The 14,205-nt window shown below is 38.4% G+C and overlaps 1 protein-coding gene across 8 annotated transcripts in view; it reads right to left on the bottom strand.

The window, feature by feature from the left end:
• Positions 1–14,205, bottom strand: part of TNRC6A (trinucleotide repeat containing adaptor 6A) — a 52,737-nt gene that overhangs the window by 19,234 nt on the left and 19,298 nt on the right. For 5 of the 8 annotated variants that reach the window (XM_055803434.1, XM_055803435.1, XM_055803438.1 and 2 more), the window contains 2 exons: positions 8,884–9,219; positions 4,518–4,565 (listed from right to left, as the gene is read on the bottom strand). In XM_055803434.1, coding sequence (XP_055659409.1) covers positions 4,518–4,565; positions 8,884–9,219 — 384 coding nt within the window. The remainder of the gene's footprint in view (positions 1–4,517; positions 4,566–8,883; positions 9,220–14,205) is intronic. The other 3 variants (XM_055803439.1, XM_055803437.1, XM_055803440.1) reach the window with 1 other exon arrangement.

Raw genomic sequence — 14,205 nt, 5'->3', positions numbered from 1 at the left:
CACTATAGTCACTGAAGGTGACAGAGAAAGCTGCCAAGTACAGTTGCTCAGAACACCGCCACAGGCATCACCTAGAACACTTCTCACCAGCACACAAAGCTGCACTCTCACCAAAAGCAGAAAGAAGCACTTCTAAAGGTACTGTTCTCTTTTTCCAGTACTTTTAAAAAAATTACTCTATATCACCATATACAAAGTATTTTCTAAAAACATATGCATATTAAAAGCTAGGATACCATATAAAACCAAAGATATTCTGAAAGGCAGAAATCTAAGCAGGGTATCAAACTGACCTAGCAGTACCAATTGCTATGTGACAGTAGCCAGAGAAAGAGACATCTTCCCACTCCCATTAGAAGACATTATATACAAATTCTTAAGTACAAATCCTTTAGGATATTTTCTTTTGTACAACAACAATCAGTCACAAAACCCACAAGACCAATCTTAAGCTGCGTTGCTGCAGAAGTACAGATTAAGTGCAGCAGCTGAACTGATACTTCTCATTTTCGCTTGTGTAAGAACTACTGCTTCTTTTTCAATAAACAGGCTGATCATGCATGGGAATTAAGATGACTTACATCATAATTCACTTATAAACTTTGGTTTATGTCACGGTTAAATGCATGAACCATGGAATATTTGCTACAAAGAAAGTGCTATCAGTGTTCATTTCATATACCTAAAGATTTACTGCAGAGACCTGCACCACAACTATTAAACAGTCAGGTGCACCAGAAAATGAAACTACAAAACTGTGAAGTCTGCAGAAAATAGCAATGAAGTTGGCAACAGAACACAAGTACAAAACGTCAGTGAAGTTTTTTTACTTAGTATCTGCCTGCACTGAAAGAATAACCACACTGGTTATTATAAATGCTCAATGGCTGTATACATAGCAAACTACGCTTCTCTGCCCATTAAAACATTCAGGTTTTTAAAAAAACTGTCAACTTTTCTTTGTAATGTTCCCTTTTTTGCCTTTACTTAGAAAATTAAAAATGTATATACCTGAAGATAAGAGGGGGAAAAAAGTTCTATAGCTCTTGCTCATTCTTAATGGATTTCATGCCTTACATCTGACTAGAAAAAGGTGCAGTTTCTTTGCTTAAATACCTTCATGAAATTGTACTTGTTCACATTAACAGACAGAGCTAATAGTAACAAAATGTTACAGTTACCAATCCATAATTGTCTCAAAAGCTATTTAAAGAACACTTGGGGACTGGCTACTTTAAAAATATTAACACTAATTTATAAGCTTCTTGTCTTTCAAAGAAATACATGTTAATTGCAAAGTCTGAAAGGAAGCTGCCAGTCTCACCAGCTTCTCCCTTCTGCTACAAGGAGTGCCAATTCTGTGACAGCACCGAAGCCCCAAACCCTGATGCCCACCAACCCCTACCTACTGCTCAGTGGCAAGTAACTGAGTTGCATCTGTGCCATTAAAGATGGTAGTCGAAACTGCCGCCTACTTAGAGGTTAAAGCATACACAATACATTATTTGAATTTATGAACTTGATGATCTATAAGGAAACAGGCAGGAACAAATCAAAACAGCTTACATTTAAGCTACGATGGACAGTTTGCTATTACACTGACATGCAACAAGTTTTGGTCTATTTTTAATTAATTTTTAATCAATAGCAATATTATTCATTCTACATTGCCTACAAGAATCTTGCCAAAGAGCCTGCCTCTAAGAGTGCATAGCCTGGAATAGCAAAGAGCAGAGAAACCTGCTGCTCCTCCAGCAACCAAGATGGTAGATGCTTGAAAGAGTCCAAGCAATCCGTTAAGCTTCACATGGTAACTACCACACGAGAAACAAAAGATGATGGTACAGCAGTTTGGAACTGGGAGTAGTGGAAAAAGACCTATGGCAGGTAGAAATAGCACTGCAATAATTACAAGTGCCTGGCAGCTCCCCAGTCTTGAGGAGGAGAACCACACAGCATCCTTAGGAGAACTGGAAGATGTGTTCAGCTGAACAAAACCCAGAATCTGCCTATTAATGTGTTATTAGAAAAAAACCTGTACTATTGGAGCAACTGACCACCAAAAAACAAGATTTCAAATCTCACGCTGATATTTTTAAAAGACATTTAACCTGTATTAAATGACTAAACTTAAGAGTTATCTGCTCTCTCACAAACAAGAGAATCAACAGCATCAAAAACTGCCCTAACAAAACAAAGACTTGATTACATAAGCATCACCCCAATAATATGATCAATTTTAAAAGCAACAAGAAAGTATACAGATGGCAAACAGCCTGAGTTCAGTGTAGAGAAAGAGATACAGGTTATGACTACAAGGGAGAGTGAAATGGTAAATAAACCCTTATTTGCACAACAATAGAATACATAAAAATAAAGCTTGTCTTTATTAAGATTCCATTATCTAATTTAGATGCGATGCAGTTTGTAATGAGCCAATACACAAACAGCATATAATGATTAATTTCCAGTCATCCAGAATTTTATCCTATCACATACCTTGACTAACAGTCCTTTTTCTAGACATAAACATGTGTTAATGATTTCTGGTATGAGCCACTGTTCTGAAATATTCATATCTAAATCTCCACAATCCATGAACTTCTGAGATTAAGTATACAACTACTGATTAAGCAAGGTTTTATCTCTGATTTTTTGTATCTGGCAGATACCACAAAACCAGCCTCAAGATTGGAAAATTACAGCTAACAACATACTACACTTGGTGCACAGCAAAACGAGCCAGTAATATCTTGGTTTTCTCCCCAAAATTATCTAGAAGCTGCAACTGTAACTTCTGCTGCTTAAATCCTGGACAAAAAAAAAAAAAGAAGAAACTACACAAACCTGAGTTTCTTAAGATTTACTAATCTGCTAAATTTTTTTTCGGTAATTTGTAATTTGATGTTTTCTAGCTCTGAGTTACTCCTGCAGGATATATGTGCAGAAAACTGTATGTGTTTTCTAAAGTAGCTAGTTTGTTTTACAGTACCATCACACGATCTAAAAGAAACAGTAGGATTGAGAAGTATAAATTGAAAAATACCTGACTCTTGCTGCCCATTGCCTTTTCCAATTCCAGCACATACTGGTACCCACAGACTGTCAATATTATACCTTGTCAATTATTGCATCTTTGGTCCCCATGCAAAAATGCATTTTGGTAATCAAGCTCTTTAGCTTTCAGTAAACAAGCTAAAAAGCACCTTTTTTATGAAATTACAAAACCAAAAACCATAAAACTTGTTTGTTAACATCACATTTCTGTTTCTTTGTGGTATAGAAAAAGCTCTTGAGGTCTGTTTGTGTCTTCTTCAAGTACTGCAACTCAAAAACTAGCAGATGTAGCTGGCTGCCTCTGGAATAGTTTCCTAACTGTAAATGCAGAACAGGAAAGCAGCCAGGACAAGGATACAGTGACCCTTGGCACCTAACGCAGCACAGCTGCTGGCTCTCCTAAAAGGGACCGCCTGCCCTGCACGCTTTCTCTCTCTGCCCTCTCCTCTCCCACACCAGGGCTCCGGCCCGGAACTGTGCTGGACTGGCACTGCAGACTTGCTGCATGGCTAAATTAACACAAGGGAAGAGGAGAGGACGTTTAACATCACCCCTTTGAGAGCAGTCTGCAAGATAAAGAGAAGAGATGCAACACCTTCCCCAGAAGGGTTGTCCAGCAGCGGAACAGGCTGCCCAGGGAAGCAGTGGAGTCGCCATCCCTGGGGGTTATTTCCAAGACATGTAAATGTGAAGCTTAGGGACATGGTTTAGTGGTGGGCTTGGCAGTGTTGGCTTAACAGTTGGCCTCAATTATCTTAAAGGTCTTCTCCAACCTAAATGATTCCATGATTCCCTGAAACGTTCTCCTGAGCACCGTGCCCACAGCAGCCTGCCAGGCACATGGCACAGCCAGAAACAGAGCCAGTACAAACCATCCTACAGCACCACCTGCGTTACTCTAGAGCATTTCATACAGCGTGTCAAGTCCTCACACAGCACATTCGCTCCAAGGTATTACTTAAACAGCAACTGTTCTTCACAATCATATCAAGGAAGCAACATACATGGCTGCAGGCCTCCACGAACGTGGTAGCTCAGCATAAACTCAGCAGTCAAAACAGAAAGGCCCCCAGATGTGATTTCCTTCACAGTGCTGTGAAATGTCTCTGATGTAAAGCACAGGCTTGCACAGATTATTCAATTAATACCACACAAAGAGGCAATGTAATATATAAGCATAAAGGTAAAAAGAAAATACTTAGTAGTTTAAAGCTAAGGTGCCACATAGTCAAAACATCTCTTTTGGTATGAATTTTAGAATTTTTAAAGAAAATTAAAAATGTTTAACCAAAGCAGTATATAATGGCACAGAGCAAGTGTACTTAAGTCAGTCATTCACATAGCACATGCTATTGAAAAACAAAAGCCAAAGAATAAAAAAATCAGACAAAATTGTGTGAAACATGTAAGTACTACAAACACACAGAGTGCAGAAAAAAGGTGAGATTTAAATAGCTAACCTGACTGGTTAGGGGAGTGGCTCACCAAGTCCCGAATGGGAGGCATGCCTAAAAAAAAAAAAAAAAGAAAGAAAAAAAAAAGAAAAAAAAAAAAGAAAAAAAGCAAGAAAATTACAGCAGTGTTACTTAAGTAAACTAGCACTTATTTTGAGAACAGTCCCCAGACCACTCATTACTATAAAACCATTTATTAGCACCCCTTTTCCAGGAAATGTTTCTTTCAAGAGCCCTCTCTCAATCTCACTAACCGTACTAGCGATAAGCAAGTCTGAATTGCCTCACCCACAGCGCTGAACACACCACAGGGAAGAGATACACTGATAGCAAATCCAGCTACCTACGTGTAGCTTTTAGATTTAACTGTTAGCAGTTTTGCTGCTTTTACTAAGTATATCCACTGCTAAGTAGTTTTTATATATTTGGTATTTAATTAACCACTTTAACATGTCCTTGATTTTAAAAGTCTGATTTATATAAAAAAAGAGGAAGTATTTATAGTCATTGAAACCAAAATCAGTTGATTTTTGACTGTACTAACTTAGAATTTCAGAGGTCACCCCTTAAACTCTAAGCAAGTTCGCATCACTTCGTTGAATGGCACACTTTCTCCACCTGAAAGTCATTATTTTGCTACCTGATTTAGCAAACAAAACTAAGTATGGTCCAACTCTGATTTAACCTAAGTGTATGCATAACAAACTTTAATCTACCACTCTTTCATAGCTTCTTCCTCCCAAGCCTCCTACAGGTAGTGTATGAAATGGAAGTCAATGTTTCAAATTCACAAATTTTACAGTTGGAGACCATATCTGTTACATTTAAGGCAATGTTTCCTAAACTAAGTCAACCTCCATCACTACTATCTGCAAATCCCACCTGCCACTTCTTCCCCGACTCCTACAACAACTGAGAAAAACCCCTCAAAAGTTACAGTAAGAGCATTTTGTTCCCTAAGGTTCTGGCTGTAACACAATTTTGCAGCTTCACTGCAAGATGCACAAGGATAAAGCGAGACACGCTCACGTCAAAGGAGGAATCCAAGTCACTGGATTAATGCCAGAAGCCTGATGGTGCTCTCCTGTTTTGTTCTGTCCCACAGTTGTAAGCAATTACTGCTGGCAAATGTTTTAGTTCACTGTATAAATCATTTCATTGTGGAATAACCACCTGGCTATTCGGATGCGTTACAAAGCATGGAGGCAAACAAACATACCAAGGCAGCATTCAAGACCTTCCTTTCCTGTGAAGTTTACACACAGAGGAAAATTTTCAGTAAAGCAAACAACTAAATTGGGTATGAAAACATTCTGATAAAGAGCTACTTATGTCAATTTCCTAAAATAACCATCTTGGTACAAGACTGTAGCTGTTCCAGAAGCACTACATGACAAGAGCTTCACTCATGTGTCTTTATTAAAAAGATATGCCAAATGTCCTAAAATCAGCAGAAACACCCCCAGCCTTCAGGACTATCCCTTCTTAAGCTTTACTTCTAAACAAAGCAGGTTAATTTTCGAAAGAGAAGATGATTGTCCATGCAAAACACAAGTACAGAGGTTTGTTTGGCTTTTTTTGACCACTGATACAATTAAAAAATTCTCCAACACTGAAGACTTAGCTTACTGTGGCCAGGGCAACGAAAGGAAGACTTTAAATTTAGCAGTATTTGTGTCCCCTGGCTTTTACAAAGCACCTACCCAACAGTTAAGTCCACAGCTGGAATTGGGGAGAGATCCTACCCCAGGGTCTGTCAGGGAATGACAGATAAAACAACTGGAGCCATTAGTGATGCCAGCAATTTTGACTTCAACACTTCAAGCTACAGTTTTTCCTTTAGCCCTAAAATACAGACCAATCCCAATATCCATTAAATAATGCTTTAAAAAAGTAAAAAAAACTTAACAATCTTCAAAGATACTCTGTTAAGGTATAAAATTTGTTAACCCAAATGGCCTGTACACTGATATGCTTTCAATAGGAAGGGATTTGCAGATACGTGAAATTTCATGACATTTTTAATTTCAGAGGTAACAACGTGGAGAGTACCTAGAAGTTACCATTCGAGGCTAAAAGAAGAACTAGGGAGAGTGAGTAAGACCGAGACAGGCAAATGACAGTAATATTTCCTTTCAGATAAAAAGGTGTCAAAAGGCATTAAGTCACTCTCGCCTGCTGCTGGACTATGGCCACCTCCATACCAAAAGACAATTCACTAGACAGGATTACAAAATGTTACAAAAATCCAGCCCTGAAAAATTATTTTTCTTTACATTATCATCTTACCTCCATTTCTCAAAGAACATGGCAAAACACCCAAACCAGACATTATTCCTGGTTATACTAGAAGGAAACAGATCTTTCAGGCATACAGCTACATGGCACCAAGAAACAAGACCCTGGCTGCCCACTTGTTGGTTCTGACAAGTTACCTTGGACACAGGGGAACACCCCAAGTACAGCACACAAAGATTGGACAGGATACTACAGAAAAGGTATTTTCTTAAGATAGGAAAGCGATTTGGGCAACCTTTCTCTCACCTAAAGGCTCTCAGAACCTTTGCATTACCAGCTGGATGTAGACATGTTATTCAAATAATTAACATATTATTCAAACTGCCAAACTACTCCCAGTAAAGCAGTTGCCTCAGACCCTGGCTACAGCATTGTGGCAGTGCCACTCAGGGACATGTCAGCATCTCCCAGCCTAGAGGCTGTCCAGCCACACCAGAAAAAAATCAAGCAACATTGAGCAAAACTGGAAGAATGCAATACATAAATGGGACCCCAACTACTTAAATATTGGGCTGGTGTTCACAAAAAGTGAAATGAAGGACAGTATACTCCAAAAATCCTCTGGATACAATTAGGAGGTTTAACAGGTTGTATAAGAAGTAATACTTCTTAAATTAGATGTGAATTTTTATTTAAAGCACTACTTGCTACCATAGAATCTGACCATTAGAGGATATATGTTGGAGAAAAAGCTGCATCTTAGAAGCAGGCAAGTATATGAAAGGTTAAACCTGACTACAGACAGGAACAAAATTACACAGGTGAAGTAAAAAAAAAATAAATAAAACTAACTATTTAAAAATTACTTCTTAGAATGGTGAAGAGTTATATCAGTATGTTACAAAAATAACACTGGAAAGTATTATCGGATACATCCCTCAAGGGGCACATGGATAAACTGCTTCCAATGCTTTGTTTACTTTCATTTTAAATACTGCTTCTTCAAGATTCAGTAATGAGGACAGCTAAAAATTTAACCAGAACTTGAAATATCGAAGCTATACATAGAAATATTTTTTTTTTTTTTTTTTAACTGAAGGGGCTAGAAGTCACATCCTTTGTGGTGTACAGTACACTAATTTTAAGAATTCAGTAAAGTTTCAGAAGAAACTCTGGGGAAACAAGTTATATCGTCACTGCTATATGAACATCAAAAAATAAATAAAAAATATAAAAATAAGAAAGTCTGCCCCAACATTGTGTTAGCATGCATTAATACCAAATCCCTTTGAAAATCTAGATTCCTAAAAGAAAGTTACTTCTCTTGTAGTCAAAACCAGACTGCCCTCAAAAACTCACTGAACTGCATGCTAGTACATTCACTGAGTGGCAGATTATGCACATGTAACAGATAAGTTTACTACTCTTAAACGGGTATTTGAAAAGAATGCATGCCAAGCCAAAATAACAAAGGATAATTATACTTAAATAGTAATAAAGGTAAAGACTGATCCATTTTGTAGGACACCAAAGCTTCAGGCAGATGAAACAAAGAAAAAACCTCTAGCCTAACAACAAAAATCAGTTCTGGTAATTCTAAACAAGTTTGTACCCTAGCTGTAACTCTGGATATGGAGAGAAAAAAAAAAAAAAAAAAAAAAAAAAAAAGAGAGAGAAAATAAAAAGAGTCTTGAGATGCTGTTCAGAATGCTCTGAGAAAAAAGTTTGAAAGGCTCTTCCTTGTGAGACCTGTGTATCAAGGCTGGATGCAAAAAGATGCTTTGTACCATGACCAAGTTTAGATCAATTATTAGGATAAAGACAGGAAATTAGGAAATTCAGAACATAGCAGTGGTCATATTGGCTTCAACATCTGTTCAAAACTAGGCATGTCTATTGTACACCACTGGCAACAACGAGCAACTAAGGCATCGTAAGTTTCAGTATGAAACTTGCACAAAGATGGTCAAAACCATCCTGCAACGTTTAATATTAAGGTGTGACATAGGAAAATATCTCATCATGCTACAGCTTACATTTAAAGTTGAAATAATATTAGCTCAAATATTTCACTGATAATGGAACTTAAACTATTTGACTTTAATTAAAGAAAAACAAGGTACTGCCCCCTCACCTGGCTGTTTTTTGCTGCTGTTCGGCACTTCTCCGTTGGTCACTGGCTGTTTATTTGTGACAGTGCTGCCTCCTGACTGGCCGTTTAATACTTTAGGAGTAGATCCCAGGTTTGCAGCTATAACTGGTAACTGCTGACCTCGTTTCAGAAGCTGTTTCTGTTCCTGGTGTCGAAATCGCGGTGGTACTTCACGAGGAGGGTATCGAGGCAAGGTCTGCTGCTGCTGACTGTTGGCTGTGGCCCGCTTGGCATTATTATTAGTGCTGGTTACTGTGGAAGTGCCGTTAGAGGTGACAGGCTGAGGCTGGCTTACACTTGTCTTTGTTTGTTCTGGCACTGCCCCCACCCCCCAAAAAAAAGAAAGTTGGACAAAGTTATTCATAAGAACAGCAACTTAAAAAATTGTAGACTAAGTCAGTATTCTTAGATGTGTTTACGTATTATGAAATGGCAGCATTTTTTCTAATTCAGGTTGTAAATCATTCCCCGTTAGAAGCTCTATTACCCCATAAGCACACAACTTTAATAGTATAGACCTGGAAGCAGAAATATGCCTTGCTATCACTCCTAACAAAGTTATCTCAGTTAAAGTATGCTACTACTAACAAGCTTTCTATAGCTTTTTCTGACAAATCAGCACTATACCTATTTATTTCAGCATCTAAACATAATTTAAAAAAAATATTTAAGTAAAAAAAAAAATACTACTCCAATGGGAAACATAAGCATAACATATAAAAAAAATATTAGAAAAATGTTATGGTCTTGCCCAAAATGAACAAGAGGTGAACAGGACATACAGAATGCGTTGTTAAGACTTGCCTGCTTTATCAACCCTAACATCCAAAGACAAATCTATTAATACCCTTAAGTGAGTCTTGGGAAAAGCTAATAGCACAGGTAGCCCCCATACACAGCTCAGCAGGACCATGCTGGCATTGATAAAATGCCAAATGTGCAACTGTAACTCCAAATTATCTTTCAGTCTTGACAGCACGGCCACTTCAAGGCAAGATGAAGGTCAGGTAATTTGCAGAGGTGGCCTGGGAGTGAACACACCAAACTCAGATGCTGAATAAAGGGAAAACCACATCCTCAACTCAACACCTCCACCACAACGAGTACAAAAGCAAAGATGCTAAGTACAGGGGTGCGCAGGTGTAGGGAACGGATCAGCATGCCAGGATCAACAGATGGGAACGAATACCGCAAGCTACTGGATGTGCCTCCTGGTGCTACTGCCATTCAACCCAACCACTGCAACAGGTAAGCTGTACTTCCAATCCCTTATGTTATTGACATGTTAATATACTTTTCAAATTTCTTGGATATCCGACATCCATAAAGTCTGTTTACATTTACTCTGGGACTTTCCAAGATAGCTCAAGACTTGATCACAACCTTCCTCAGCACTGACCTACCTAAGCGACCAATTCACCATTTCCACTCTTCACACTTCACAAAATGAAACTGTCAATTTTAGAAGTTCTGAAGGAAAATAACGTAACTCATGTGGCATTCCCCTGGCTAACAGCAATGGCACAGCTTGGTAATGCAACTTCTCCAGTGACAAACATTTCAAGAGGTTCCTACTAGCTACAGGTCACTCCTTCCCCAGCAACACAACCCCTTCTGGGGCTGTGCAGCCAACGGAGGGGAAAGGTGATCCAGGTTTAAGCCATCCTCACAGTTTTTTCATGGAGATCCTACAAGAGAAGAGCTCAGGACACAGCTCCATCAAACTGCTCCAACAGCATCTCTAAGGTGGTGGCAGCCTATGGAAGAGGCCTGACCGTGCGCACTAGGACAGAGGGAAACTGAGGCAGGCACTACTGCTTGGGACCAGCAAGGGCTCCCGCTCTGCACTGCTGAGTGAGGTGGCACCCCATTACAAATCAGGTTTCCATTACTATAAGGCTGTATTTACTTTCAAGAATAGTTTTGCACATTGGAAGCACCTAAACATACATGAGGTTGAGGCATAAGAGCAGCATCTCAAACCATTTCCCTGCTGTGTTCCATTTAGCAACTTCCCGGCATGTCAGCAGCAGGAATGTTGTTGCTACATGACTGAAAATGTCGTCTTCTGGGGCTTTTTAAATTTTTAATATTTGTTTAAAGACTATTTTATCATTCACTTTCAGAAACAGATTCATGTGAACGCAACATAAAAAAATAAATGAAAACAAACTTAACCTTTTATTTAAAGAATCAGTTTGAATATTGTCAATGTTACTTATGACTATAATTTCTTTTTATTTCTTCTATAATACAGTTACATATTTTGAAAAATACAAACATGAAAGCCTTTAGAATAAAATGTAACCTACAAATCAGCATTGAGGTGTGTTTTAATGGAATATTGCATTTAGGCTACTTAAGCAAAGCAGAAAAGAAAGATGTGAGTGACCTCCTCGTTTCACAGGTGGCCAGCCACTGGCCTTTGATGGAAGTCCCAAGGGGAGTGGAGGAGCACCCAGCTTCGGCTGCTCACCAGCACGCTCACTCCACAGCCCCACCACCTCCCCTGCTCCGCCACAGCAGTGATCCAGCGCTCTCTATTTCACAGCTGACTGAAGAAGGACAGAATTAAGGAGAGGAATGGCCAAGGCATAAGTCAATTCAATGTACAGGTAATAGAAGGTATTCAAAAGCTATAATTTGGCAAGTTGATAAAAAAAAAAATCACCAACACCATATCAGATTCCAACAATTTGTTACCTGTATTAAAAAAGCAGGTAACTGATTCCTTGTACAATGTTTTGATGCACGTAACATGACAAGTTATAATCAAAACTGAATTTCACAAATAGTCTTAAACAAATTACTTCCATTTATTCCTTTTACAATTTCCTGGTTTAAAAATAATTGAAGTAATTGAAAGTGACTAAGCGGGGTGGGGGGGGGTAGCGGCAGGGGTTGGGTAGCTATTTTAGCAAAGACCTATGAATTTGTCGACAATTTAATGAATAAACACTTAGCCTACTTCTGTGGTCTAGGTACTGCAACAAGGTTTGAAACAACAAAAAAAATAATTTCTTCACATATCACAATCTGTGTAACTACTGCCCAAATCTTAACTTTTTCATCTATCAATGTATCGCCCGCAATGATTCACACTAATTACTCTCTACAGTTTAAAGCACAGTCCAGCCCACACCTGAGGCGTGCTGACAGTGGTATTCAGGAAACAACCAAGTTTTGCAGCCAGCACATCATTATCAAGCCAACAAAGTAGTTACACAGTAACACCACCACTTAGGGACATATATACCCTTCGGTCTTCTGCCCAGTTTTTAAGCTTTTTTTTTTTTTTTTAAAGTATTTTTTTTTATTACTGCTAGCTTAAATGGAAAGTACACCTCACTTGAAGAGGTTTCTCACAGAACACCCCATAACATGATCAATGAGATTCAGTTTTCCTACACTACTACTTCCATTTGCATACAATTGCTCCTCCTGCATAAAGTAAAATCATTTCTGTGTGACATTCCACGAGACATTCAACAGAGTTGCAAGTTGCACGCTTAGGGCAGCACTGCAACGCAGCAACATTAATACTTTACTTTCCTAATTAAAGCTACTTTTAAGACAAAGTGCATATTGTAACAGAATCCAGTGGACTTGCTGGTAATCGAATCACATTTGACTATAAGAGTGCAACTAATAAACAAGCTACTTTCTGCCAAGCCCCTATGCTACGACATGAACAGGACTTCAAAAACAGTTTAAGAAAATTTTATTTCTCATATATTCTGTGCATTCATTTCTTTAGCAAATGTGGTGACTCCTTCTACTACGATCAGCAAACGAAATAGAAATCTAACAGATAAGACAGCTATACTAAAGAACATGCAGAGTTTACATTTGTACATTAATTTTGAACCGAAATTAATCCAAAGTGCCACAGAATTCCCTTGCATTCATTCCCTTAAGTACCACAAAGTAAGTTTTAAGCTATGCAATTTATTCTGTGCAGCATTTTCTGGTCCACAACTTCTCAGGAGACTAAATAATACATTAATATTCCAATATGGCTACAATAAATTCCAACCCCTCTTAATCATTATCTTAACATTCTAATTTGTTATAAGCAAGTTGCTTGTTTAATAAAAGTTTGTTCTGCACACCAGTATTTTATTTTGAATCATATTAAGGCAGAAAGATAACATTAACAGACTTACAGTCTATCACAGTTAATTTGCTTGACTAGTAATAGCAAGTTTACAGAAACGAGTATTAAAAATGACAGATTTTCATAAAGAACAAACCTGCTGAAAACCCACAAAGCAGGGGATGGTGAAGTTACAGTTTACAGAGAGATTCCAAAGAAAGACGCTTCCAACTTGTGTTGCTTTCCCACTCTGCAGATTTCATTAGAAAATGGAGGAGAAGCATGGTGTCATTTTACTGCTCCAGGAGTGCTGCCTGCCAACTCCTCCTGGAGTAGGGGCCCAGTGACTTAAACTCCCCCTCCAATAAAAAAAATGGCAGCTGTTCGAATAACTTTAATGCAGATGGAAAACAGTTTCTCACTCGCACACAAAATCAGCATACAAAGATCAAATCGTCTACTAAACCACACAAAGAACAGCACCAAGCTGTCATTTAAATGTTTCTTCTTGCTGCTGCTGAAGCTGACCTCTTAAAAATGTATTGTAACGCTCTCCCTGCATGTCATGCCCCAAAGAGTTGTCAGTGCTGGAATGCTGAAGGGCAAACAGAGGAAGTCTGGCTTTCAAGCTGACACACGTAAGATGTAGTGCTAGAATTTTCGTTGTGGAAAAATGGCCGCAGCTGTAAGCTCAGCTAGCTGATCTGGAAAATATCTAACTGTTTGCCAATTCATTAACCCCTGAAGATCCGCACAAAGGTAAGTTGTATGCCATTCCTACGGGTAATTTTAACAGCAAGCATTTCTTACTCTGTTCATTTTTGCTATTTGCTTTCAAGATTTAAAAGCTAACATAACAGTTTTTCCAATCAGGAAAAGCACAGTTAGGCAAGTGAAAAAAAAAAAATACCCGACAAAAAACAGAAGAGTTAGTGTATTCAGGCAATTTTGCTTCACAGAGAAGAAAATGAATAAGAAGTTTCCAAGGTGGGAAATATGAGTCAGAGATTTCAATTCCACACCCAGCTATTTTTAAAAGCACTTTCTGTTTCAGTGGTTGATTCAAAGTTGATTCTGTTCTGCAATAAAAGTAGTACTTTATGCCTCTGCCTTCTACAAAGCAGAGGAATTCAGAACTGAAGATTGGCAGATGTTTTCAGCTCAAGCTTGTACTGTTTTGCAAAACGCAAAAGCATTCAGCATAACTA

Source organism: Falco peregrinus, chromosome 5 (genome assembly GCF_023634155.1).
Source record: "Falco peregrinus isolate bFalPer1 chromosome 5, bFalPer1.pri, whole genome shotgun sequence".
In the NCBI taxonomy this organism is placed as follows: Eukaryota; Metazoa; Chordata; class Aves; order Falconiformes; family Falconidae; genus Falco; species Falco peregrinus.
This window is presented reverse-complemented; position numbering and strand designations above follow the sequence as displayed.